General features: G+C 47.1%; 1 protein-coding gene and 1 long non-coding RNA gene across 12 annotated transcripts in view; one reads left to right on the plus strand and one right to left on the minus strand.

Annotated features, from left to right (window-relative positions):
- Positions 1–9,746: 9,746 nt before the first annotated feature.
- Positions 9,747–11,934, minus strand: LOC109459527 (uncharacterized). Its single transcript, XR_002139406.3, has 2 exons — positions 11,672–11,934; positions 9,747–11,242 (listed from the first exon to the last, which is right to left on the minus strand). It is a non-coding gene; the product is annotated as an uncharacterized LOC109459527 (long non-coding RNA).
- STX3 (syntaxin 3) overlaps positions 11,477–22,753 on the plus strand; it is a 41,588-nt gene continuing 30,311 nt past the window's right edge. For 10 of the 11 annotated variants that reach the window (XM_088789607.1, XM_074336436.2, XM_088789609.1 and 7 more), the window contains exon 1: positions 11,501–11,742. In XM_088789607.1, the coding sequence (XP_088645733.1) occupies positions 11,713–11,742 (30 nt within the window). In that variant the 5' untranslated portion in view covers positions 11,501–11,712. Of the gene's footprint in view, positions 11,743–22,753 lie in introns of all 11 variants that reach the window. The other variant, XM_088789611.1, reaches the window with a different exon arrangement.

The following is a 22,753-nucleotide window of genomic DNA, read 5'->3' on the forward strand; positions in this document are numbered from 1 at the left end:
TGTTCAACAAAAAACACCTTCATGACCAAAATCTTTTCTAAAAGAAGGTTTATTGAGCCAAATGCCAACCATAAAAGGAACGGGTCCTAGGGCCTACAATCTAAACCACCAGCAGCAGGACTAGTTGGGAGAAGACAAACATGTCTGCCATCCTGGGATTGACGGGGTTCTTTTATGTGAACAATTTGGGAAAGAAAGATGTAAGTTCTTTTGAAAGAATTTACATTTGCTATAGATAAAGGAGGTGGCAGAAGATGACGTGGGACTCGTTCTGGGACAGGCGCAAAGTCCGTAGGAAGAAGTGCTTTCTCCTTTGGATTGGTGGTGGGCAATAGTCCAGAAAGTTCATGCATAAGCAACATGCGGTGGCACCTGGTGGTCGGCTACTCATCTGTTCTCTCTAGATAATCCCAGAAAAAGGCACCTGGAAGTTAACGCAAAGTTCCAACTTGCATTCAGGAATGTGAGCAGCTTTTGCTGGTTGTGCCCTGCAGTTGTTAACTGATTTACCTCTCCTGTCTCTTCCGCCCTCCAGCCTAATTTGATTTAGGACATCTCAGGCTTTTTTTCTTGTCAGGTATATGGATAGTCAGAGAATGTTATGGGTCCAGAGCTAGTGAGAATGAAATGAGTTGCCTCCAGGTAGCTTCTGTTATTCTTTTCTGTGTAGTTGGAAGCTGGGTCGACTACTGTCAATGAGAGAGGGGGCAGCAGAAGCAAGGACCTGAAGAGACCAGGGAAATTTGCACTAGTCTTGGTGGAGACAAGAAGGAGGAATGGCTCAGAAGACTGGGGACAGTGCTGGGGTTGGTAATGTCACTCTATCTCTGCTGTGGTACCAGTCAGTAGAATTGTGTGATCTTCAGTTATGTTCAGCCTGGAATAGAGATATTGGATATTATAGAAGGTAACAGGGTTGACAAAAGGTCAATGAGCTAAGAATGGTGATGATATTGGCAAAGACTAATGGAAGAGATGGACCATAGACAGGTCTTGGTTGGATGGGGCAGGGAGTAAAGCCCAAAGGAGGCTTATTTGGGACAATTGGAGGCATTAAGGTGGTCTCGAAAAGGTGGGCGAAGAATCACATTAATGACTATTGCTAACGTTTATGGAGAGTTTGAGGAGGGGGCAGAAACATTTACTTCTGACAACAATTTTAAAAGTTGTGTCCTGCTGTCTTTATAGATGGAGAAATTGAAGTAGAAAGCTTCCATAACTTGCTCAAGATCACACCATTGGTCAATGGCAGATCAGGGATTAGGACCTAAATGGTCTCACCCCAGAGGCTGTGCTCTTGACAGCCAGGCAGGGGATTCAGGGAATAGGGGGCTTTGTGGTCTGGGAATGGCATACTGTGACTCAAACAGACATCTGTACACCAATGTCCACAGCAGCATTATTCACAGTAGCTAAAAGGTGGGAAGAATCCAGGTGTCCATGCAGAGATGAATGGGAAAACAAAATGTGGTGCAGACACACACAATGGAATATTATTCATCCATAGAAAGGAACGCAAACATTTTGATATATACGACCATGTGGACGGACCTTGAAAACATTGTGCTTAGTGAAATAATCCAGACATAGAAGGACAAATACTGTGTTATTTCACTTACATGAATACCTAGAATAGGCAAGTTCATAGAGATAGGAAGTAGGAGAGCGGTTACTAGGGGCAGGGGGAGGAGATAATGGGAAGTTCTTGTTTAATGGGTAGAGTTTTTGTTGGGGATTATAACAAAAGTTGGGGTATAGATAGAGGGGACAGTTACACAGCATTGTGAATGTATTTAATGTCACAAATTGTACACTTACACATGGTTACAATGATAAATATTACATAATGTATATTTTACCACAGTTAAAAAAAAAGATTTCAGTGGAGAAGTACTTCTGGGTGATCACAAGCAAACACACGTGTTGTAGAAGTGAGCTGTTGAATTTAGACTGGAGGTAGCGATGGTTGGAATGGAGGAGATCCAGGAAGGGTGAGGCTAGGGGCTGAATGGGTCACTGCAGAGGCTCTGTGTCCCTTCAGGGGGCAGCGCCTGTGCCTCTGTCAGGTCCCACGTGTTGACTACATGCAGGAGGCAAACCAAACACGGATGATCCATGACCACCTCCGCCCCTTCTCCAAACTCCGCGGAGCAGACACTGATTTCTGTGACGTTCCGGGTTATTTGTGTCTGGTCAGCCTCAGTGGCAGTGCCTCCATGTCCTTCATCACCTGGGTCGTCTCTCCACACCCCCATGTACTTCCTCCTGGCCACCTAAGCTGCTCTGGAGGTCTGCACCTCTGCCACCATTGCCCTCTGCCTCGGGCCAGCATCCCGACCACGGAGAGAAGCCCCATCGCTCTGCCTGGCTGTGGTGCCCAGGCCTTCTTTTTCATCTTCCTGGGCAGCACTGACTGCATTCTGTTGGCTGGTTGGTGGCCATCTGTCACCGTCTGTGTTACACACTCATCATGAGCTGGGGTCTCGGCCAGGAAGCTGAGTGTGCTCAAGTTCTGACTCCCCTCTGCAGCAGCAGAGAACTCAGCCTGTTCTGTGGCGATGTCCTCCCTGCCATGGGACTGGCCCGTGCAGATACCTGGGTACAGGAAGCCACTCTGTTTGTGGTGAGTGTCACTGTCCTCACCAGCCTCTTCCTGTTTTTCTCTCGCGCGCATATTGTCACTGTGGTTGCCATCCCGAGGATCTGCTCTGCGGAGGGAGGCACAGGCCGTCTCCACCTGCCCTCCCACCTGACTGGGGTCCTGCTGCAGCACAGCTGTGGAAGCCTCACCCACCTGTGCCCCAGCTCCAGCTGCTGTCCTGAGAGGGGCCAGGTAGTGTCTATGGTTTACACATTCATCGTCCCTGTGCCAAGCCCCTAGGTCTACAGCTTGAGGAACAGAGGGCTTGAGGGTGCTTTGAAGGGAGCAGTGAGGGGGTTCCCATTGTCCTAAACACGACAAATGCCCTGGGCGGTCCACTACAACATTTGTGGGCAAACGCCAATGGGTATGCTTCCTGAAAGATGAGGACCTGGGGCTAGGAGGTCATTGGTCTTGTCCTGTTATTTCTTCCTGGTTATATTGTTTTTGAAAAGTCATTTTCCTTTTCTCAGCCTCAGATTCCTCATCTCTAAAATGGGAATTCAAGTGCCCACAAGACCCAAATTCTGGGGTAGTGATGAGGACCAAGATACATCAAGTGCAAATGCTTTATGACAAAGGGAGATACAGTAGTGAATGTCATTATTACTATCTCACCGTCACATGTAAAGTTTGTATCCTACTTTGGACTTCTCTCCAGATGTAGTGCTCAGGTTCTTAGCACATCTGAGCATGGGCAGAGCCAAGAATAAGATAGAAACCAAATTGGGACCATCCCAACCATCCTCTCATGATTCTCATGGTGTAAATGCTGAGTTTATACCCGTTTGAATTATTTATCTTTCATCCTAAATTCTCTTCCAGGAAAAGGTGATAGGAAAAGCTCTGGAGTTTAAAAGTTTTGGTAGTTTCTTGTTTCTTACCTCGATACGCGGAGCTAATCTGTCTCCAACTCTATCTGTCTCTGTGTTAGTCTGCCTCTAAATCACTCTCCCCATGCCTGTTCATTCTCCTTTCTATTCCCTGTCCTTTTCTTCAGTCATTCTTTCTTTCTCTCTCTCTCTCTCTCTCTCTCTCTCTCTCTCTCTCTCTCTCTCTCTCTCTCTCACACACACACACACACACACACACACACACACACACCTTCACACCCTCATATTCTTTATCACTAGCTGTTAGGGTCTGACTGTATGTGCTCCTTCACCCCAGTTCATCTGTTGAAATGCTAAGGCCCAAGGGGGTGGTATTAGGAGGTGGGGCCTTTGGGAGGTGATTAGATCATGAGGGCAGACCCCTCATCATGGGATTAGTGCCATTAGAAAAGAGGCCCCACGGAGCTCCCTAGTTCCTTCTGTCACAGGAGGACACAGCGAGGAGCCCACGACCCAGAAGAGCCTCACTCAACCACCCTGATTTCAGACTGCCAGCTCCAGAACTGTGACAAATAAATTACTTTTGTTGAGAAGCCACCAGCCTGTGGTATGGTGCTAGAGCAGCCCGAGTGGACTAAGACGCTAGCTAAGTATGTATAATATGGAAAAATTGCTTTGGTAACTGAGCCTGTCTGTAGGAAGGAGGTGGTGCTCGGATCTTGATTTGGGTAGAGCAAAGCTACTTCTGCGCAAACAGACACTGACGGGATACAGTGAGGAGGGGAAGGGACTCTACATGGCTCTGAGTAGGAGGGCAGTCATTTCCATGACCATTCGTTTCACGGCAAGGGCATCAGAGCAGAGGTGATTACTATCTATTGGTAGGGTAGAGGAAGCTCCTTCACCCTTCCACCCATTGCGTATCGAGTGGTTTATTCATTCCACAAGACACTAAGCAATCATTGAACTTGAACTCTGCTATGTACTACGTACATACCTGTGGGAGGTGGAGCAGGCTCTGGAAAGGTAAGTGTGTGGCAGCTCCTGCCTCGAAGGAAGTTAAAAGCCTAGTGGGATTTAAGAACATGAACTCTGATGACACCAAGGGCTACGTGATACAATACTATGAGCTTCCAAAGGAGGGACAGTCAAGGGAATCAGGCGAGTGCGATGCGGAAGGTGGCATTTGAGCTGCACCATGACAGGCCTCCAGGTCTCTGCGTGAACAAAGCGGAACAAGAGGGGCATTTCTAAAGGAAGGAACTGGAGGGGCACGAGAACAGGGAATCAGCTCTCCGTGCCTCTGTTTCCTTAGCTGGAAAAAGCATAAAAAGTGGGCTACAAAAATTTTCTTCTATGTTTTTCTGAAAATGTATCACAGGCCTAAGAGTCAGAAACCAGGACCAGAATTCAAATGATATGTAACCAAAGTGTTACTTTCTTCCTTTGAAAGACAAGAACCCTTTGGGGATCTTCTTTGGTTCACTTACAGACACTTGCTGCCTCTCCTGTGTCCTACCCAATATTTTCCGAGGTCAGTGTTATCTGTAGGACACTGGTCACGTCCAAATTAGGTCTTTGGGGGCAAATAAACATTATGCAGGCCAACAAGTGTGAGGGATACTGTGCTGCTCAAACTAAAACTGGTGGTTTACTCAGTGCTGTGACATGCCAACGTGCAGTCATGACTCCCCCAAGATGAGGGATGCATTTCGCCATGTGTTCTGAACTCTGTGGCCACCAAACTCTTTTATCCCATGGAGTATCTCTTGAAATGTTTTATCCAGTTGACCCTGCATTGAAAATGCTACATTAGCTGATGCTGAGTATCAAGAGGGTTATTTCACTTTTGAAATATTCCGGGCATTTTTCAATTCTCTGTGCTCTTTGAGAAAAGAAGTGTGGTTGTCATTGGTGATTAGGGTCCTTTTCAAGTGATTGAATAAGGGAATTAATGATTGCAATATATTAACCCATTTATCTTACCCCAAACCCATGAGATGGGTAGTATCATTAGCTCTGCTTACAAATAAGGAAGCTGAGACACAGGGAGCTTAAATCAAGGTCACTCAGCCAGGAAAGGCAGAACTGAGATTTGACCTGGGCATTTTGGTTTCAAAGCCTGGGCACAAAACCACTACCTCTCCCAGAATGCTGTCAGTATCCTATGAGCACTTGGGAAAATCACTTCATGTTCTGTACTTAATTTATAATAAAGTGAGGACAATAATATTTGCTCTAACTGCTTCCCTGAGTTACTGTGAGATCCGAGAGAGAGACAGAGAGAGAAAGAGAGAGAGAGAGAGAGAGAGAGAGAGAGAGAGAGAGAGAGAGAGAGAGAGAGAGAGGAAAAACTGAAAAAGTATAATAAAAGATTCAGCACGGTTATTCAAGCATCCAAATAGATAAATACAATAGATGGCTTATTTTTAAAATTACAAAAGTTTAAAACCATAATTATTCATTTGCTTTTCACCTGTGATCCACTATGTTGAGCCTGTTACTTTTGACAGGTGTTTCAAAGGTTCTGTAAGAAACAAACATGTCTTCTGTAGCTCAGAATGCCAGCAGGCTCCCGTGTATGAGGCTCCCACTGAGTCACTCTTCACATAAATAGGACCATATGATCTCTGGCTCCCCAGATTGAGAAGTTTGTATAAAAATAAAAAAAAATTTACATGGTGCAAATTATTTATATTGTTAAATCATTGACATAGGTATGTGGTATGTGGATGTGGAGATTCATGTTAGAAAAGCATCTGAACAACATGCTATAAAACATCTTTATAAACAAAACTTATTATGTTGAACACTCAGTTCAATGACAGAGTTCATCCTTCAAGACACGTGGAGTTACAATTGCATTTAAAGAGCCAGGATCCAGGAAGGATCTTCTTTCTTCCTTAGGGAGAGGAGAGAAGGGTCCTTAGGTAGTGTGTGTATGTGTGAGAGATTGTGTGTGTGTGTGTGTGTGTGTGTGTGTGTGTGTGTGTGTGTGTGTGTTAGTAGCCAGCTATTTGATTTATTCTCCAAATATTTGCAGTGCACCTACTTCACAGTAGCTCTGGCAGGTGAATAATATACTGGTCGTTGCTGTCAAGCACTCCTTGGTCTGCCAGGGAGACAGATGTGTAAGCAACCAGGTACAAGACAGCACAGGGTGCGCTTTAAAAAGAGATCAGATAGAGTCAATGGAATTGTAATAGCTACATACGATGCCAGAGGGGCAATAGATTGGGAGTGGGGGGTTATCACTTTGTGAGGGGTGTAAATGTCTAACTATTGCATTGTTTTGTACAACTGAAACTAATAATAATGATTAAAAAGAGATCAGAACAAGTACTGTTGGGGGCCGGTGGGCAGACAGGCCCAGGAGACCACCCGAGTGAACTGGAGATGGCTTCAGTCTTGGGTGAGGAGGCGTCAGGATTTGCCAGCCCTGAAATGGGAAAAGCACGTCGTCGCAGGCAGAGGTAGGTGACAAGTCCTGGGCACGTTAGGTTCAGAGAAGAGGTGGGTATTTGGTGAGGCTGATGGTGGGGCTGTGTGTGTCAGGGAGTGACAGACAGTACGTGGAACTGAGGCCAGATTGGGCAAGGGTTTGAATGCCATTCTAAGGAAAATGTGGACTCCCTACTCTTTGTAATGAGAAGAAAGACATTAACGGAGTCGTATTATAAGAACATTCAGTTAATAATTCCGTAAACATATACTGAAGGCCTAGTACATTTTTGGCCCTATGCTTGGGTCTGGGTCCACATCAGTGAGGAGGCAAGGCTGCTGCCCTTACAGAACTTACAGAAGGGGCAGGAAATAGACCTGTGGCCAGGTAATTGGTGTGGTGGCAACTATGATGGAGAAGTCCAAGGTGTCACAGAGGTACGCTCGAGGGAACTTGTCAGTCCTGAGGGTGAGGCCTGGAGGATGGGTTAGAGTTTTCCCGGTCGGATATGGGGGAGGAGATCTCTGCGAGGTGAAACAGCATAACTGGCATTAACTGGGATTTGAATTATGTACCAGGCAGCCACCTAGATGGCTCCTGGTCTTCCTGCCTTTGCCTTGAGTGCAGGTTGAACCTAGTGACTCACTTCTAATGAATAGACTACGGCAAAAGTGATGGGATATTACATCTGAGATTAGGTGACAAAAACAATGTGGCTTCCATCCATCTTACTCTTTCTCATTCTCTCTCTCTCTCTCTCACCTGCTTGCTCTAATGGAAGCCAGCTGCCATGCTGTGGGCTGCCCCAAGGGAAGGCCACATGGAAGGAACTGAGGATAGCCTCCAGCCAACAGCCAGGGAGGAACAGAGAACTTCAGTCCAACAACCATTTGAGTGACCTTCGAAGCAGATCTTTCCCCAGGAAAGCCAGGAAATGAGACTATAGGCCCAGCCAACACCTTAACTGCAGTCTTGTGAAAGATCTTGACACAGAGGCACCCAGCTAAGCTGCACCTGGATTCCTGGATCACAGAAACTATAGGATAATAGTTTGTTGTTTTAAGCTGCTAGGTTTTAGGGCAATTTGTTACGCAGCCATAAATAACTAATACAAACTATAAGGGGGCGAAAACTAAAAGTCAGGAATTTTATTCTCCATCCTGGTTATTCTCCATCCTTCCTGCAGCGGGGAAGAGTTGGTATGGGGAAATAGAAAGAATCTTCCAGTTAATTCTCTAGCTCCTCTTATCTCTTTCTATTGAACACCACACCTTGGAGACACCGCCTCAAGGTACACCAGCCAGAGAGTGGTCTCACCTGTTACACAACAGGCTCTGGAGGTCAAGATGGGTTAAGGCTCAGTCTTTCTCTCCAGTGGGAATGCAGTAAACTTAGAGGGAGGAGAGAGAGGGAAGAGGAACCCCAAGTCCCAGGATTCTATCTTTGGTTTGTTTATAAAGGTAAAAATTAAGTGTTGGCTGACTTATTTATAACCCAAATGCAAACACTTGAATTAATCCTGACCCTGTTTAATGGGGAAGACACTACACTAAGATCTGGTGGGTGGGACACCGAGTACCACTGTGGGGTAGAAAAGTGAAGCTACATTAGAAATAGGGACCCCTACTGAACCTGGAACCATAAGTCACTGGCCACCCACATGGAGACCCTATAGTCCACTTGGGCTCAATATCAAGTTTTCCTCACCTGCCCAGGGACTCCCCTTGCTCAAGTCCCATGTCTAGCAGTTACTTGACTTTTTTTTATTTCTTGTACCCAACTAGCAGGTGGAATCCAGACTTCTGCCTGTCAGGAAAGAGCAAATACTAATAATGTTAATATAAAATGAACAAAATAGGGTTCATACCTACTAGTAGTTTTAAAGAAGGCTGGAAGTCTATAACAACTACCATCAAATAGAATGACACAATAAAAACTCTGCTGATGCTTCCCTTCCTGGATTTCTGGACTCCAATTTCAGTTAAGCGGGCCCTTTCTGTTTAAACACTGTTTTCAGTGTTTGAAAAAATAAGGAAATCGTGTAGTCATTTCTGTATGGCCACATAGGTTAACCAAAAGGTCATCTTTTTTCTTCATGACAACATCGTCTCCTAGAAACCAAATCCTACACCCCTCAGTTTTATTGAGATATAAATGATGTATAACACTGTATTAGGTTAAGGTTCACAACATAATGATTTATGTATATATTGTGAAATGACTACATAAATTTAGTTAACATCCATCACCTCACATGGTTACAATTTTTTCTTATGATGAGAACTTTTAAGATCTATTCTCTTAACATCTTTCAAATATACAACACAGTATTGTTAACTATAGTCACCATGCTGTACATTATATCCCCAGAACTTACTCATCTTATAACTGGAAGTTTATACCTTTCGACCTCCTTCACCCATTTTGCCCCCACCCCACCTCTATAAACCACCAGTCTGTTCTCCGTATCTATGAGCTTGAGGAAACCAACTTTCTTGTTACCTAGTAAATATATTTTGTTAGGGATATGAAATCTTTCAAAATGTGCAAGTGAAAATAAAGAATATGAGTATATGATATCCTCGATCTTGAAAAGTTTGGGTATCATTAGTTTTGATCCTCCCCCTTATTTGAAAAGTGAGAAAATAGACTGTGTGACAGCTGACAGCTGTTTTGTGGCAGCAACTCTGTCTAGAGCTTACGCCTCCGGGCTATGTGTCAGCAACTGTTCTACTGCCCCATAACTTTTTCTGTGTGGAAAGCCCATCTTGCGAAGGACAGATTAAATTTCTTAAGTGTTTGGACAAAGGAAATGAGCAAGAAACAGTGGTGGAATTTTCAGGGAGGAAAATTTTAATTCTGTGTAACAAATATTTAAGCAACAATTGGAACTGTTCATTCAGGGAAGATGCTTCCTTGGGAGTGTCTGGAAAAACTCAAAAAATTTAAATGGAAAAAAAAAATTACCGGCACGCTAGTCCTTGTCTAATGCACGTTTCTGGGTTATCTGATTTTATAATAGTCTTTGTCTTTTATGGTCTTGCAGCTATTTTACAATTCTGTAAATTGTAGAAAACTGATAGTAACGCAAAAGATTTTTGTCCATAGAGATGAAATGAATTTTTTTCTGGTGGCGGTGCAATTGGTTTTCTATGGTCCTTTTCAAACTTCTATTGTAAAGAGTTGTTCACATATCTGTCTTCTTCAGGAGACCCTCTTTTCCCGGACCGCGAGGACCGAGCTATCCCAACAAAAATTTGTTAAGAGAAGGATCTGGTATATGTATTTTTGAATTACTCGCCTTTTCCACTTATGACCACCAGGGGGCGCAGACGCGTTCCTTGTGCTAGAGGAAAACTCCACCTAGCGAACGCCTGCGGTAGACGGAAGTGTTTAGGACCAGAGAGGGGGGATCAGGGCTGAGAATCGCAGAGTTGAAACAGCCGGCCGCGTGCAGACCGTATCTTTATAACAGGCGATGAAGTCAGCTTGAAGCACGCCCTAGGATCGCAGAAGAGGGCAAAGGTCTGCTAGAATGACGAAAAGTATTTACAGCCCTTTAACCTGAAAGCATAGAGCAGATTTTTTTCCTGACTTGAGAATTGAATTTTCGGGTTGTCAGTCCCATCGTGTATTGAGCACCACTCTCTGCTGGGTGTATCGTTTGTTTCCAAGAAAGATCACCAATAGGAATGAGGGTAGAGAGGCTGGGGGTGGGGGGAGGAGAGGGGATCGAAGAAGGAGGGGCAGTGCGAAGAAGCCGCCCACCTTTTCAGAAGATACAACCCACCTGGGCATCTCTACACCACATCGAGATTCGGCTTAAGATTTCCAATACAAACATCTGTATCTTAGAACCGATGCCTTAGGAATCAGTCATACCATACCTCCTCTGTCACACAGGCCTCACAGCAAACTGTTATCGCTGATTTATAGATACGAAAACAGTCCCTTAGGGAAACAATGACTTTCCCAAAGTTATACAAATGGTTAGTGGCAGGTGTCCTGACTTCAACGTTGAACTGCTTGTATTTCTCTGAACCATCCCGACTGCCAGCAGCGTGAAATCCGAACGCTTCACCTGAGCCGGCCCTCTCCCGCCTCATCTCGTTATTTCCTCTAGGAACACCCTCTATCAGTCCCCTAGCCTGTGCAAACTCCGTGTTGGGGGTGCCCTTTCCCCCAGGCGGAATTAGTTGCTCCCTCTCCCTCCTAGCACACATCACATTGTCTTAGACTTCCGTGTGGAACGTCGTCCCGCCTCGCGGTGAATGAGTCTGTCGAGGGCTGAAAGGTAGCACAGAGCCTGGCACAGGTAGCGAATGGCTGTGGAATGGAAAGGATGGAATTGAGGTCAAACACACCCACTCGCACTTCGTGGGCCTTGCGGGGGATCTACCAGTACTCGGCCCTGTCCTGGGACTCCTCGGATCCCTGGAGGGACCCGGAGCTAGGGCAGGTGGAGTGTGAGACGTAGTGGGTGGGCCGGCGGCAGCGGGGCAAGGCCCCTTTAAGGAGGAGCGCGGGGCGCGGCCCAGGTAAGGGGCGGGTCCGCGGGAGGATCAGCGCTGCGCGCCGGCGCCCGCCCGGGAGCCGGATTTGGAGCGCGCAGCGCCGGCGGGGCCTGAGGGGCGGCGCGGCGGAGCCTCCCTTGGCCACGGACGCTGCTCCTAGCCGGCCGCCGCCGCCCGCCTCCACCTGGGCCTGTAGCTGGTTCGCCCCGGCGGGGCCCGGTCGCCACTTCCGGCCGCTCACCTGCGACGCGGTCACCTGCCTCAGGGCGCCTGGGCAGCAGAATGAAGGACCGGCTGGAGCAGCTGAAGGCTGTGAGTCCTGCTGCCCCCAGGAACCCGGCGGGCCGGGGCTGCGGGGGGCGGAGCTGCGCGGGAGAGGGGCTTCCCATCCCTCCGCACATCCAGGCTGGAGGGGGGCCGGGCGCGAGGCCTGCGCTGCCCAAGCCCCAGCCGCATCCCGCGCCGGTTCCGCACCCTCCCCTCGCCACCCAGGTCATGTGCCTGTGATTCATCGCTGGGCTGCGATTTCCCTGGATGCCTTTAGCCTCCCCTCCCTCTTCCACCCCCAAGCTGGACAGCGCGAGTCCAGAGCTGGGATCGGCGGGGTGTGCTTGGGCCCAGAGGAGCTCTCTGTGAGGTCGGGGTCACCTCGCCACCTGCCCCCGCTGCCTCTTACCCTCCTTGTTTCCCTCCTGCGGGAAGCCGAGCCGGCTGCCCCCTATCCCGGGGAGCAGCTCAGGGCTCCTCGGTGACCTCGCGAGCTGTGCGCTAGTTATGTGCCAGGATGGGTCCAACTCCTTTTCATCCAGCAGGCTATAATTATTAATTTCCCCTGCGTCCTCAGGACAGCTGTGGTCGGGGCAAAGGATCTGAGGGTAGCCTGCCTCCAGCCCTGCTGCACGGAGGCTGTAAAACCTACAGGCTCTTTTGGACCTGTTGCCTTATCTGTCAAATGGGGGTGATTATACCTTGGAGATTGTTAAGAGATCGGATGACATAATGAGACTTAAATAGATACGTGTTAAAGCCTCCATAGGTTTTTGAGTCAGATCTTCATTGACTCATTGAACAAATAATTATTGAGTGCAGTCTAGGGGAAGGCCCAGTACTAAGCCCCGGGGACTGGGTGACACAGGCTCTACCTTAATGGAATTTAAAATCTAGCCCTTGACACAAAGTAGTCTATTGACTTGGGAGCTTGTTAGATGTGCAGAAGCCTAACCCTAGTCTGGACCTACAGAATCAGAATCTTATTATTCACACATCTTCCCTGGTGATTCATGAACACATTAACGTTTGGGAAGCAGGGCCTGGACAGCACTGGGGCTGAGTCCAGATACCTGTCCAGGAACCTCGTACGTGGCCCCACTGCTTACTAGCTATCCCTTAATCTCTGAGGCGAAGTTTTGTCATCTGTAACACCAGTGGTTGTGAGGATTAACCCCAAGAGAGCATGCAGAGCCCTTTGTGTGGTGCATGGCATATCGAGGACTAATAAGTGGTAAATATAATGCTATGAACTGTTAAACCGTTTTGGAAAAATAGAGACTTCATACAAGTGTGAGAGACTGCTAGGAGGATGTCACAATTGTTTTTCTTTCTCCTCCCTTGTCTTGGGTGAGACCTTCGTGACCGTTTCACCGGCTCGGGGTGGAAGGATTGCAGAGGAGGCAGGGCAATGGGGAAGTGAGAGGAGCCAAGGAACTGTTGTAGGAGTGAGGCTCCCTGCCTCCTACTTGCTCTTTGTTGTCTGAGCTTTGCAACATCCCAGTGACCAGCAGGGCAGAATGTATTGCCCCTGTTTTTGTAGATGAGGAAACTAGAGCTCAGCCTGGGCAGGGGGGATGTCACAGGCCACAGAGCTGGTCAGGGCCCCACCAGGAGAGGCGCCCAGGCTCCAGACCTCTTTCCCCGTGCGCTTTCTCTGATGCACGCTGGTTGGGGAGGCAGAAAGGGAAGAGAGATGGTTTTAAAGGTCTTCCCCTGCCAGCACACCCAGCAGTCATAAACAATGCAAAACTGAACAGCAGGCAGAAGCAGCTGTTCCCTTAGTTAGGGATCCATTTCTAGAGGAAGATACCCCACGGCCCCTTTCAATAAACAGCAAAGAGCCTTACCTGAGCTTTGAATTCCAAGTATAAAATCAGTTAGCCTGGGAGCTCAATCAAGTCCCTTTGCTTCTCCAAGCTTCCTTGTTACCCTCTGTGACATGGAGCTAATGCTGGCTTTCCTCCCTTTACCTTTTGGGGTTGTGGTGAAAGTGAGACTGTAAATTGTACAGTATTGTGAGAGTGCTGTCATTATGAGAGTGCTATTCTGAAAGCAGGGTGCCCCAGTGTTTTGGAACAGGAGACAGGTGGTGACTCGGTGCAAAGAGGGCTGGGCTGCAGGTTCAGAGGGTTCTAACTAATTGTGGCCCTGCCACTTAATTAATAGCTGTGTTCCTTTGTGTCACTTTCCCTCTCTGCTTCTCTGTTCCTCCTCCATAAAACAAGGAGTTTGGTTGATCTCAGAAGCCCCTTCTGGCAATGGTAATGTTTTGGGTGAACACTATTGCTAAGGTCTATATAAATTTTGGTTTCTAGTCCAGTTCCTTCCCTGCCACTGGAGATAGATAGATAGCTCTCACTGCAACAAGATAACTGTCTTTTCTCTCTGATTCCTTTTATCAAGGAAAGACACTTGTTAATCTGCATGAGACCAATTTCACACTGAGCAGCCTGTGCAATCTCTTTCTGCGGCATCTTTCTAAACCCTGGGGGAGGCGAGGTGATAACTGCCTCCTGATAGCTGGAGGGCTGTCATGTGCAGATTAATTTTGCTCTGCGTAGATACCACGAGAAGATGTGAAGGTGATGGGGAGGAAGCATTTTTAGTGGTCAGAGCTGCCCAAGGATGGGCGTGGGTGGTTGTGAACTCTCAAGTGTGGGAGGGAAACAAGAAGCTTGTTGAGATGTTGGATGTTGTAGGGATCTGAGAATCTCGTTGAGAGGTGGGGGCGTGGGGGAAGGCAGATGAGGAGGGTTAAGGCCTCCATCAACCCTGAGTACATGTGGTTGTATAGACTGTTTCATTGTGAGGCTGGACCGAGCACCCATTAGGCTCTGGAGTCCATAGGATTGAGGTCTCAGAGTTGCACCTGTGACGTGGATCGCATACCTTTCCCCTAAGGTCATTGAGAGGGTGAAATGAGATAATCCGGAATAATCACCCACCACAGTAAATGTGAGTTCCCCAAACTTGACCTGCTGGGAGTAGCATCCACGCCCTAGGGCATACCTTCCCGAGGCCATGGTCACAAGACCTGACCCATCTCTTGCGTGCTTCTCCCGGGGGCTGTCTCAGAAGCCCGCTTCTTCAGTGGCTCGGACAGGCCAGCCAGGAATGTGCAGCGCCTACACCCACTCTGTCTCACTAGGCGGTTCTTGCTTGTTTCTCACTCGCTGAACTTTGGATCCACCGAGTCCGGGTAACACCTGTCCAGGAAGCTTGTACCTGGCCCTCTTTTCATTCAGCATTTACTGAGCACCTGCTATGTCCCAGGCCCTGGGATGGGGCTGGGGTGTAATGGTGATTAACGCATTTTCCTGGGTGTTAAGTTCCCTGTCAGATCAGGAGACACACAAGAAACAGACACAATGCTACCATCCCTATGAGAGAAGCAGTTGGAGGAAGACCCTGTTGGCCGGCCTCGGGGCGGTGGGGACAGGGCATTAGGGAGTGGGGGCACTTCTCAGAAGTGACGATTGACCTCAGGTCCCTCTTCAAGTCCTGGTTAAAATCAGGGGCATGTAAAGTCCCCTGAGAAGAAAGGCAAGGATCCTGGATTTTGTGCGTCACGTACACACCTCGACCAGTGTTGTTTGACCTCTGTGTGGCAGGCATGCTCTTCCTCATTCTTTTTGACCTCAGCCTCCTGGGCATGGTGTTAGGCAGGATTATTATGCAAAGCCCTGGTCTTAAAGGGTAAATGGTCACATGGGGAAAACAAAGGCTGTATTTCATGAAAAGAGACCCCCCCCCAATCAAAGGTAGATAATGATAATAGACAAGCCTCTGATGTATGAATAGAGGTGAAGGACCCTCAACCCTGTGGGTGATTGATCTATGGAGGACTGGAAACAACTTGAGATGTACTGGCCCCTCCCAGGCCAGCACCTCATGAAATTGACCTCCTGGGGCTCTAGGGGCCCGCCTTACTTTTTGCTCTTTTTGTTCTGTCTTGTGTCCTAAATAAAGGTCTCGTCTTTGGCCTCCTTCCCCATTTGAAGTTCTAGTGTGTCTGCAGGATCAGAGTTCCTGGGGACCATGTTGCTTTAAAGCTTAATTCATTCTATAAATACACCGAGAGCCCCTGCTGTGTGCCAGGTGCTTTGGGTCACAACCACATCTTCACACCCTGACTGGAGAATCTCTTCACTGAGATTCCATCCTTCAGTGGTTAAGATTTCTACCAGCCAGTGAGTTCTTCCTTAGCTCCTCTCTCTCCCTGGCACAGCTGCTGCTGTGAGCAGAGGAGAAGCAGAGCTGAGATGAGAGCCGTAGAGACTTAGTAGGGATTACAGACCCATCAGCCAGAGGCCAGAAGAGAAAATGCTTGGATGAGAGAAGGGGATTAGTTTTATTTTTATTCCTGTGGGTGAAGGGGAGGCTGGGGGACTGGCGTGAGCTGTTCACGTGTCCTCTCTCCCTTTCAGTGTTCCTTTCCCCTTTTGTCAAAATTCCTACCCATCTTCCAAAGCTCATTTTTTACAGGTAATGCTCTCGAACTGCAGCCTAGAATGTTCTTCCTCCATTCCCCCCACCCGCATGGGCTGCATATTTCTTTGTAGAGGAATACCATTCTTCTAATAAGTCAGTGGGTTTTTTTTGTTAACATGGAGTGGGCTTGAAACCACCTCCCATTTGTTTTTTTTATGAGATGGACTCTGTGTCCTAGGTCCTATTGTCTTTAAGATCAATGGTTCTATTACTAATTGTTATCACCATTTCAGCTACAGTAACAATGATCATTTATTGAGCAGCTACTTACTATTGGATGGGACTTGTGTTAGGTGCCTTACATACCTTGTCTTGAATCCTCTCAACCCTACAAGGCTGTTACATATGATTCCCATGTTACAGGTAAGGGGATTGAGGCTCAGAGTTGGTTGAGATCTCCAGCTGGGAAGTGATGGGATCAAGAATGGAGCATATCTTTCTTGCTTTTTTTTTACCACCCGACACTGTATTTGGTCATCTCCCCACACACATTGTGTGCTCCTTGATGCAGTGGCAGACTGGACATTCCTCTGGGGCCCCTGGGCCTAGCCAGCACTCTGCGTGGCAGTCAGTTACCTGTTAAACATTTGTCTATTGACTAATCAACAACAGCTTGACTCTTACACGTCCCTTATTCATTATTATGACTGACTTTTCCCACTCCCATTCCTTGTGGGTTGGCGAATCTTTACCAGTCTGAAGTGCAACATTAACTCAGGGAACCCATACATGTGCTAGAGAAGCCAGAGGTCACTGGTTTCACCCTCAAGGACAGGGATGGATGCGTGCCAAGGCTCCCCAAACCCCCAGCCCAATGCATCATGGAAGGCTGCCCTTATTCAGAAAGAAAATGAAGGAGAAGATGTGGATATCACAGTGACAATCTAGCAGCCCCAGTTCCTCCTGGTAATATCTCACACATCGATTAAGGCTCAGTTCCAAGGTCGTCATTGCAAGGAAACGTCCAGATCCTGAGCTGACAGCATTCACTCTGCCTTCCCTGGGACTTCCACAGGCTCTTTATTTTCGTTGATATGTAAAAGCAGACACATAAGGTTATAATTTCAGAAGCTACCTGTCCTGTTATATCCTGCTCTCTGAGACAGCGCAGAACCTGCATCCCTCTCCCCCTGCATTTTCACTTCCCAGCCCACAGCCAGGAAAGCTGTAAACCGTATACCATCAGTGGGTGAATGGGGGCATTCTGCAAATGAATTTACCTGGAGACTGTAGGCCCCGAGTGGCCTTGTCTCCAGCCACTTTTCTATTAGGCCCCTCTGCCAGCGACATCCTCCCCTCACCACCATCTCCACGGTCAGGTCAGCCTGTTTTCTGGCACTGAGCCGTTTCCACAGCAACGTTCCCCGTCCCCAGTCTGGAGACAGAGTGAAGTTCAACCCCATATAAAGAGATTAGTGGACCGTATACTGTCTGGGTATGTTTAGCTGTCTGGGTTACGGCAATTTGGTGTGGCATCAGATTTAACTTTCTTTTAAACAAACTTTTTATTCTAGACTAATTTCAGATTTACAGAAAAGTTACAAAGACAGTACAGAGAGTTCCTGTCTCCCGGTTTCCTCTATTTGTCAAAACTGAGAAACTGATACTGGTAGGTTGCTAGTCACTAACCTCCACACTTTATTGGGATTTCACTAGTTTTTCCACGCATGTTCTTTTTTCTGTTCTAGGATCCAGCCTAGAACACCACATTGCAGTTAGTTGTCACGCTTCCTTAGCCGCCTCTGGTCGGGACAGCTCCTTGCTTGCTTTTCATGGCCTTGTGCTCGCGGCATCTGCTTTTCCCGCAGCGCTTCGGGAGAGCCTTTCCCGCGGCGGACGGGCTTGCTCCAGCGGGGTGGGCGTGGCCGTCAGGAGGCTTCGCTCCGCCGGGGTTGAGAACAAAGCCTGTGACGCCGGCCCTCGGGGCTCAGTCACCGGCCGGCTGGCTGTGTGATCTCAGCAGGCTACTCGTCATCTTTATGTTTAGTTTTCTCAGCTGTCAGATGGGGAGCGTCCCCGGAAGATTGTTGTGAGATTAAATGGTTTGGTAAATATAGAGCAGAGAAGAATGTCTTAGAAGAGTCCTCAGCACGTGTGGGGTGCTTGCAAAATGTTATCTATTGACCTGTTAATGAAGTGTCCTCCAAGGATCAGGATGGGGCGGGGCCTGGTGGGACAGGCTGAAAGGAAGGGTTGAGGAGAAGGCTGAGTGAGGATGGACGAGAGAAGGCATTATTAGTTCCTGCCTCCTTTCTGTATCCTGGAGACTCCGATGTTTTGGGGGTGTTGGGGGGTGGGGGAGAGAGGTGTAGAGGAGGAAGTCGGAAAAGGGTGAAGAAGGCTCGGGTAGGGGAGGAAGGAATGAAAGGGGACTTGAGCTCTCCTGTTTCACACCAACTCGCTGGCCTTGGGCTAATTTGGTAGTGAGTTTATTCCTCAGTGTCTTCATCTTCCAAATAGGGCCAATTCTTGCCTCAGATTGTTCAGCGAGAATAACGTCTTGAAAGTAAAAGTGTGAGGCTCACCGAGGTTATCTTCAGCCGTGTATTTCCTCTTGATTCATCTTTCAAGAGTGTGGGGAAGATGCAGTTCAGCAGAAAGGGGAAGTGTTCCCTGTGGGAGGGTTTCACGGGAAGGGTAACACAGGAGGAGGGAGAGCTGGCGTTGGAGACGGCACTGGGAGGAGAGAGAAAGATACGGTCTTCTCACCCCAATGACCCTCCTCCTGTAGGTATTCTTTGGTAAATCCGCTCAACCTTCGATATTTCCCCAAGGAGTCACAGCACACATTCTTTAATAGGCTTCCGTCTTCCCCAGGCTCTGCTTTGAATTCAGGTCATGCTGGGCACCCCATCTGCTCCTGGGTATACGGTTCCTGTACAAGTGTCATCATCACTCACGTGGGAAACTATAATGACCTGTGTGCCTGTCTGCTGCCCATCTGAGAGTGTGTGGTCCTGGGAGAGCAGGGGCTGCTGAGTTGGGTCTGTGTATCTCTAGGGTCTGTACTACTGCTTGGCAAAGGATAGATGTGTAATAAATGCTGCCTGGTGAATGAATGAACAAATGAATCTGTTACTCTGGATGGGACGTTGTAGTGAGAAGGAGAAGGGTGTCGTGGTCGATTATAAGACCCCAAGATCCTTCTCTAAGTTAATGCACTGTGAACAGTGTGCACTATTGGACCAAGCAGTTAGTCCTGGCTTTGCTTCTTACTAGGGTTTCCAGGTGGGAATTCCCACACGTTCTCAGGAATTTTTTAAGCTTTCCCGTTTCGGAATCCCGAGATACAAACTGTTTTCTGTTCTCCATGATGAATCGTTTCCACAAAGTGACGGCCGATACTACCAACCACCTGGGTTCAAGGAGCCAATTCCCGACTTCCCCACTAACTTTTCTCAGGATTTGGGAACGGGAAAGTGAAAAAAATTCCTGAGAACAGGCGGGAATTCCCACCTGGAAACCCTACTCCTTACAAGCTGTGTGATTCTGGATGAATTAACCTACCTATCCACAGATTACTCTTCAGTATAGATAACGCCAACCCGGCGGGCATTTTTGTTTTTTTGCTCCTTCCTTTATTTAGGTGAACTTCCATCCCTTTTCACTCATTGCTTGTTCTCTAGACCTAGCGCAGATCCTGAAGCAAAAACAGGTAGGAATTAACTTGGGTAGGAATTAACTTGGCACGTGGGGGTGAAACTTCGATGATTTTTATATCCAGCAAATGAATGCAAGATCTTTTCAGATACACATAGAAGATTTAAAAATATTGACTATGTATTAGGACACAAGAAAATGTCAAATTCCACAGAATGTGAAGTCATATTGAAGCCAGAATATTTTTCCTGTTAGTCCCCAAATGATGTAAATGATGTTGGTTGGATCTGCCGACAGTGTCTGGGTGGGGGCCGGGATCGTGTCTCCTGAAGCCGAAGAATAGACACACGACCAGGGAGAGGCAAAAAGTTGTAAAGGAAGATGGTTTATTAGAAGCAGGAGAAGAGGTTGCAGCTCCCAGCAGGAGGGGTACCCGAAACTGGGAAGCCCAATGACTGAGGCAAAAGCTCTTACTTTTATACCTTCCCCTGCCTGCTTAGGGAAGGGGGCTGGAGCCTTCTAATGGAATTCTTCTATCAGGTTTGTCCTGTTTGCTCATCCTGAAGGGATTAACGAACCAACCCATTCCTATCTGTCAGATCTGCTCCTTTGTCCGGCCAGATTATTAACCTCAAGGCATATTCTCATTTCTCTGTCCTGGAGTGAAGGAGATACTCCAGTTTCAGGCTATGGCTGTTTTTTTTGTTTGTTTGTTTATTTCATCAGTCCACCCCCTTCCCCCAATAGCAATCATACTAACTAACCTGTCTCAATAAATATAGGCCATGTTCCCTGATGAAGACATAATAAAAATTAGAAATTAACAATATAATAATAGTCCTTCTCTGGTATTCCTGCTTTGGAAATTTAAAAACACCCTTTCTAAATAAAAGAGTGTTAAAAAGAGAACAAAATGGAAATGACAAACTATGTAGAAACGAATAATAATGAGAGTTGTAAATAACAAAATTTGTGAGAAATGTAGCAGAATTCACAGGGAGCTTTATTTTTTAAAATGCATATAGTAGAGAAATTACTTCATTCAAATAAATGAACTAAATTTCAGTTCATTCTGAGGGACCCGCTGTCACCTTCTGAGAATTGACTTTAGAGTTGCATCTTTAGCAAAAACTCTCTTTAGAGAAAACAAGGCCTGATCTCTGCTTTAGATGGCCTGGGCTTGGGCATTTGATATGTACCCAGCATTGATCTAAACATTTCACATACATTAACTAATCTTCACAACAGTTCTGTGAATAGATTATTCATGTTTCAAATTAGGAAACTGTGGCACTGAGAGATTAAGTAACTTGTTTAAGATCATACAGCTACTACCGTATTTCCCCGAAAATAAGACCGGGTCTTATGCCGAATTTCCCTGAAAATAAAACCGGTCTTATATTAATTTTTGCTCCAAAAGACACATTAGGGCATATTTTCAGGGGATGTCTTATTCTTTTCATGTACAACAATCTACATTTATTCAAATACAATCATGTCGTCTTCTCACATCTCTGCTACTTACCGTGTACCAAGCAGAGTGGAAGGGCATCTTCAGTTGAAGTGTAGAGGGTAAGAACACAGGCCCAGGCTCTCACAGACCTGCTTTTGAGTCCTAAGGATACCATTATTAGCTGAATCACTTCGGACGAGTTATTTAACCCAATTAAGTAGTTGCCTCATCTGTAAATGGGGAAAGTAATATTTGTCCCTCCTAGAGTTGATGTGAGAATCAAATAATATATTTGAAACCACATGAGTGCTTGCAACGAAATACACACATATTATCTATTAGTAGTATGTTTGTTACGGCAAAAAGCATGGAGTGGGGTCATCATGAACTTTGGCTCTTGTCCAGTCGTCCACGTGAAACCGGAGGCCAGACGACTCCGGGACTCATGCTGCCTGCACTGCTCAGCCAATAAACCGACACAGGAGTTGGGTCATAGAACAGATGTTTATTATCGGAGCACTGGTGGTCTGAGAAGGCAGAGGGTTAACACCTCCAAAATCTGCCTTAACATTATCAATCTGGCTTGGGGTATTTAAGGGAAAATCTGGGCGTTCCTCCAAAGGCTGTGTGGTGGTTGTGAGGGGGTCTGCAAGGAGCCTTCCCTCTGGCCACTGATTCTCTGGTGGAGCCTGGAAAGAATGCTAGACCATAGAGATTGTGGTCAAAAGCCTAAGGATGTTAATCATAAGTTTCTGGGTAATATCCTAAAAAAGGGAACTGGGTGGGACAAGGGATATTCCAAGCTCAAGAAGCAGGGGGATGATCTACTGTTAAACTGTAGGTAGGTCAAGGAAAGGTGAGGCCAGGGACGTGGAGAGGCCTCCACTATGGGGCTGCCAACTGGGCCCCATTTCACACCAACTCGCTGGCCTTGGGCTAATTTGGAAGCGAGTTTATTCCTCAGCGTCTTCATCTTCCAAATAGGGCCAATTCTTGCCTCAGATTGTTCAGCGAGAATAACGTCTTGAAAGTAAAAGTGTGAGGCTCACCGAGGTTATCTTCAGCCGTGTATTTCCTCTTGATTCATCTGACAAGAGTGTTGGGGAAGATGCAGTTCAGCAGAAAGGGGAAGTGTTCCCTGTGGGAGGGTTTCACGGGAAGGGTAACACACAGGAGGAGGGGGAGCTGGCATTGGAGACGGGCCGTCCGACTCTTTAAATGGGGAACAGAGAGCACTGTGCCTATTGAGAGCTGCCAGGCTTACTCAGAATTTCTGCCTTCTTTTACTCAAAGAAGAGGGACTGGAAAAACCAGATGTTGGGCAGCTCTGTGTGTCGCTGGTATGTTTATGTGAGTGGAAGTTCTGGAAATGGTGGTATTCGTCTTTGGGAATCCACAGACCTCATCCTAGAGGGAGGCAGATGGGGGAAGTGAGCAGGCGGGGCAAGAAAAATCACATCATTGTCTCTTTGAATCAAATGTATTGGTAACCAATCTGGGTTTATAAAG

Source organism: Rhinolophus sinicus, chromosome 14, assembly GCF_057876585.1.
Source record: "Rhinolophus sinicus isolate RSI-liver-muscle chromosome 14, RSI-T2T, whole genome shotgun sequence".
Classification (NCBI taxonomy): Eukaryota; Metazoa; Chordata; class Mammalia; order Chiroptera; family Rhinolophidae; genus Rhinolophus; species Rhinolophus sinicus.